Genomic DNA, 5,704 nt, shown 5'->3' with positions numbered 1-5,704 from the left:
TAAACTAAAATTTATTTAACATCAATTTAAAGTAAATTATATTTACCAAATATTCTAATTCAGATTAGCAATTTGCTTTCTCATTCCTTTAACATTTAATATCTAACTTCAAAAATATATCCAAAAGAAATATTATTTCTTTCCATTTTCCTTTATTATATTTCATTACTTGTAGGGGTGATGAACTGACCCGCCAAACCCCTACGGTTAATAGGCCTAATTTTTTTAAAAACACAATAATTGAGCCAATCTACGATAATTATTATTATTGTCTGCAGATTTTACTGGCTTTAACTCATGAAACCCACGTGTTGGCTCATTTATTACTAGATAATTATTATTATTATTATTGCAATTTTCTGTGTGAATTTTTAAAATGAGTAATTTTAACATTACGTTAATAATTACGTATAAATAACAAATATTAAATTTAGTATATTTTCAATTTAAAAAATATTATACTTTTTTTACATTAATACTAAATATGTAAGTTTGATATATTAATATTTTAATACTTTAGTTTAAATGTATAAACTTTTATATGTTATGACTTTTCAAATTTTTCTCCAAAAATGAGACTTTCATATTTATTTTGATTTTAGATTGTTTGATATTTATATTTTATATAATATTATATATATTGCTCCTTCATATTTACCTAGCAAAAAATAAAATAATATTTTTACAATATTGTTGTTAGACATGCAAATTAGTCCATTTAACTATGGATTTTAAGTGTCAAATACTAAGGGAAAAAATGATTTATTTCACAAATTAAAATTATCCAATCCATTAAAAAAACAAGCTTCGGAAGTCAAACTTTAAATGAATTAGATTAACTCATTTAAACACCCCTAATCACTCATTACATATATTAGATTTTGTTTTATTTTCTTATTTCTTCTACTTTGATAGATAAATATTTCGAAGAACCAAATCTCTTAATGATTATAAAGCTTTTCTTAAAAACATGATAAGTCAGACCAATTAATCTCAGAATTAATTCCAGTAGTTAAAATAATAATTACCTAACAAAAATCACACGTCCACAAATCAATCCGTAATTGTCATTTCAAAATACTGTAGTCCATTTCCTCGTACCCAAAAAAGAAATTATTTTAAACATGTTCGCCCACAACTTCCCATTTTTCCTCTTCAAAATTGTTTAAAAACAATTCCTTGAAAAACAAATATTAAAGCATTCTCCCCCTCTCCATGTAGAACATAACTCAACCAACTTTAAATTTGTATAATTAAAGAACAACCCCAAAGAAATTTTTACAGATGAAATACTTTGGTAACTGAAATTATTTCTCAGTAGCATATAAAGAAAAGTTTTGACTATTTTTGTAATTTGCTAAATTTTAAAAACAAGATGTTTCTGAGAGTCATCAATTAGGTGCACCCATAACCACCAACCACAGTTGGTATCTTGGTATCCCCAATAAAAAAACCAACTACCTATCTTCATGACACTATTTCAATCTGCAGCGATGTCAAGCAGCATAGTTAATACCGCCCCAGATATTGAATTATATCATTCAATGCAAGCAACAAAGCCAAAAAGATATTCCTCCTCTAATTTCACAGTTAAAAATTTTCTTAAAAATAAAAAAGACTGCAAGAATTTAATGCAGGACTACAAAATCATTTTATGCCACCCTATAGCCCTTCAGACACTTGCAGTGAAGAGTATAAATGGGTGTGCGAGTAGTTCTATAAATTTAATGAAAGTAGGTATCAGAGAGAAAAGAGGACAACAAAAAGATAAAAGATACAAAACAATGCATTTGAATTTAAAACAACGTAATAACAAGTACAACTTCATGGGGATACAGCATAAGAACATTATAAACTTCATTATCTGCAGTAAATATTCCACAGATCATATCTAATTATTCCCTCATAAGAAACAACTTCAACCTTAGTTGACGGAAACCACTGACTTTAACATGGTAAACTTCAGAAAATGCTTTAAAACAACAGCAAGGCTGGTGGTCTTTGTTCCATTATAAACCATCTAGCTTGCTTGATGGTGAACTCAGAAAAAGGCAATGGCCTTTATTCCATTATAAACCATCTAGCTTGCTTGTTGGTGAACTTAGAAAAAGGCAATCATGACAAGGCCGTTTTGGAAGAAAAATAGATAACCTCTACAGGATTTCTCTCCTATTGAATATCAGCCCCAAGAAAGCCTCTTCAGCTCTCCTGAAGCCCTGTAGTGAAATAATGAATGACAATTATTAAAAAAGAAAAAAATAGAATATCCTTCAGGTTACTTTGCGGCCAACCAACCCTCCCCTCCTTCCTTTTACTACACTTCCTCCTTGTTGTCTTTTCAAAAAATTTCACCAAAAGAATATGTACCTTATGAAATTAAATACCTATCTCAACAAGATGTAAAGGGTCAATTTGCCTAGACTACAAGCTGATCCAGTTGCATTTGCTCGAGCCAAGCTCCTAAAACAGAATGATCAGTAGGTTCAATTTGGGAATTGGAATTCAGTCCATCAGCAGCAGCAGTAGGCACAGGAGAGGCAAACTTCTCTTTGATCATCTCAGGTGGAGATTCCTTCACCAGAGATTGGACCCAAGATAGATCAGGCTCTTCCCCATTGTTTTTAAGCTCAAAGGAGGTTGATCTTCGCATCTGACGACCAAGCTCATCTCCATTTACTGACCAATCAGCTTTTCCATTAGGAGATCCCCACTTTGACCAAGGATTTACGGGGGAGCCAACAACCGAGGCAGGACTGTTGGCACCAAGGTCCCTTGAACTGATGCTGCGTAGCTGTTGCTGCTGTTTCTCACGTTGAGCAAATGCAGATATCCGATTGCTCATCGGAGAAATTGGCTCAACATTTCTTGGAGACATCCTTCCAGAAGGAGAGACACCAAAGGAAGCCTGTAAAAGTGGATGCTCAACATTCTTAGGAGACAGTAAATTAGTATTTATAGGTGATAACATACTTTGAAGCTGTTGAAACTGATTGAGAACAGCTGATTTGTGGGTAGGGGAAAACACCGAAGCAGCTGCTGGATCAGAATACCGTGGAGATGAAGAAAACTCAGCAGAAAAGAGATCTTCCAGATTTGATGGAGTTAGGGTTTTAGACCGACCAGATCGACTCACCGAACCAGCACCAGGGCGAGGCTGTAAGAAACAGCTCAAGTCATTCAAAGGGTGCTGCTGGCCATCAAGATCAGGCATTGTGCTGAAGTCTTCAGGTGGAATGTCACGGGCACTGAGAGAAGACCTCAATCGGCTAGATTGAAGATTGCTTCCTGGTAAATGAAGAGCTGGCACATTTGGCTGTGCCCAAGCAGCAGATGAGAGTGACATGCCATTTGCAGATGGGGACATTGGTTGGCCAAAGTGTGATGGCGACATGGAAGAGACTGATGAAGGCGATCCTGGCAAAAGGCTCATGGCTGCAGCCATATCCATGACATTAGGAGCTGAGGTAGATGATCGGGGTGAAGGGACAGCAGATCCAGTGGACACATACAACGGACGGAGCTCCTCAGCAGTGTGAGCAAAAAAACACACCCTTCGATTACAACTAATACCATCTTTGCAAAGGCGTGTCCGATATTGAGCCGGATGCAACCAACATTCAAACACCCCATGAGCATACTCACACATGTCTCCACGCCTACAGGCTCCTTTCCTAAAATCAGGGCATGGCACACAGCTGTAGTGGAACTTCCTGGGGTCTCTCCTTCGAGCATTCTCTCCTGGATGAACAAATGGACACTCAGTCCAATCATGAGAGTATGCCCGGGAACAAGGTCTCACCTTGAACGAAAACATCCTAAACTCATCAGTAGCATATATGCTGTTCTTTATATCAGGCAAAGATGGATCAATGGGATATTCCTTCTTTTCTGACAAAGAGCTAATAGCTGCATCAGTAAACTTCGACACCACTGGTGATGGGGGTGAGCCTGAAGGAGAGTATGGCAACCCATTCGATGAATGGGCAGGAGAACCAGGACTGGATGAATTAATAGGACTGGATGAATCAACAGATACTGGAACAGAGAAGTCACCAACTGACACATCAGAAGAATCTGAGAGAAGTTCCTCAAGTATGGGTTTCATGCCTTGCAGCTTGGGAGGTACAACAATTAGATCAATAGGGCGATTCCCATTTGCATCCACGCAATTCACATCAGCCCCTGCCGATAAAAGAAGCTTCACAGCATCAATTGCACCGGCAGAACCTCCAGAAGCAGCACAGTGAAGGGCAGTGCTTTTATTCGCCCCACAGGCGAAATTTACATCTGTCTTGGGACACAATAGTATAAGCTTCAGAACATCGATGCTACCATAGGTAGCAGCAACCATCAACGGGGTTCTATGCTCAAGAACAAATTGCTTTGATCCGTTTTGCCGGCCATACCAGAGTCCAACCTCATTGATAGATGAAGAATCCTTCTCTAAAAGGAGCTTAAAACCTTCAATGTCATTGTTAGAAGCAAGTTCCAGCAAACTGGAAAAAGAATCTTCAGTATTGACTGTTAGTGTTTTCATTTCTTTAACATTAGTTGTGACTTTTACACCTAAGAAAGATGAAGTTGAAGGAGATTTTGATTTCTCTGGACCACCTCACATGCCTTCAATTAACTGGACCCCAATAATCATAGGAAAAAAAACAATTATATCATTAAATCAACATATTAAAAAAAAACCAGCTATATTTGGCATGAACAAACACAATTAGAAGTGAAAAAAAAAAAAAAAAAGTTAACTATAGATTGATTGCATTCTAACAACAGATTAAGCAAATAACACGCTTGATTGGAAACACTGACATAAACGACAAAATTATTCAACAAATTTAGTAAATAATAGAAAATCACAGGATAGCGTAACAACAACAATAAAGTATTATCAACAACCAAGAAGCCGGAAATAATAATATAAAAATGCATTACTTCAATCTCAATGAAACACAACCACACACAGATCTGAGCAAAATCTAGAATCATCTCTAAACAAGCGATGCCAGCGACAAATAAAAAACAACAAAACAATTGTAAAAAGAAAAGAAACATAGAACAACCATTTTTTTCAAACTATGATTAAGAGAAAAAAAAAAAAAAAAAGTAATTCACAGGATGATCGTGTTAATTCATCAAGTGATAGCCAAAGAGGAAAATCGTGACAACATTAATCGCATGGCTGATAAATAAAACACGAACTAAGATTAAAATGATGAACAAGGGAGAGAAATTCACCGGTTACGTGGTGGTGGTGGCGAGGTTGGTGATTAGAGAGTGAAAGAATCAGCGAATGTGAAGTGAGAAAAAGCGAAGAATGAAAGAATCGCGAGTAACGAGATCTGGAAGACGTAAGAAGAGTTAAGGCTTCACTCTCCATCGATGAAACGGAGGAAACATGGAAGAGTTAAGATGAGAGAGAAAGTAACGTCTAGAAACTAGAAAGAAAGAAAGAAATTGAAATGGAAATGAAATGCAGAGTAATTTAGGACGAATTTATTTAAGAACAAATGCGATGCCAAATGGTACTGAAATGCACGCCAAATGAAGTCCAAATGAAGTCTCTGGACTGGGTCTCCGGGAACCGGATGGATCGGTTGGAGGGAAACTAGGGTTGAAACGGATTGCCAAACAGAGAAGGGGGGTTGAACCGGTTGACCGGTAACGGTGGATTTTATTGCCACATTAAAGTGGAATG

At 36.5% G+C, this 5,704-nt stretch overlaps 1 protein-coding gene across 1 annotated transcript; it reads right to left on the bottom strand.

Annotated features, from left to right (window-relative positions):
* Positions 1-1,768: 1,768 nt before the first annotated feature.
* Positions 1,769-5,504, bottom strand: LOC109790595 (zinc finger CCCH domain-containing protein 30). Its single transcript, XM_020349778.3, has 2 exons — positions 5,245-5,504; positions 1,769-4,630 (listed from the first exon to the last, which is right to left on the bottom strand). Exon 2 carries the CDS (start codon positions 4,535-4,537, stop codon positions 2,417-2,419), a length of 2,121 nt encoding a protein of 706 aa, XP_020205367.2. The 5' UTR covers positions 4,538-4,630; positions 5,245-5,504; the 3' UTR covers positions 1,769-2,416.
* Between the last annotated feature and the right edge of the window lie 200 nt (positions 5,505-5,704).

Source organism: Cajanus cajan, chromosome 8 (assembly GCF_000230855.2).
Source record: "Cajanus cajan strain Asha chromosome 8, NIPB_CcT2T_4, whole genome shotgun sequence".
Taxonomy (NCBI): Eukaryota; Viridiplantae; Streptophyta; class Magnoliopsida; order Fabales; family Fabaceae; genus Cajanus; species Cajanus cajan.
The sequence above is the reverse complement of the archived record's forward strand: the minus strand, read 5'-3'. Positions and strand labels throughout refer to the sequence as shown.

Coding starts and splice junctions, on each gene's coding strand:
- LOC109790595 (XM_020349778.3), bottom strand. CDS start 4,537: ATGAAAACACTAACAGTCAATACTGAAGATTCTTTTTCCAGTTTGCTG.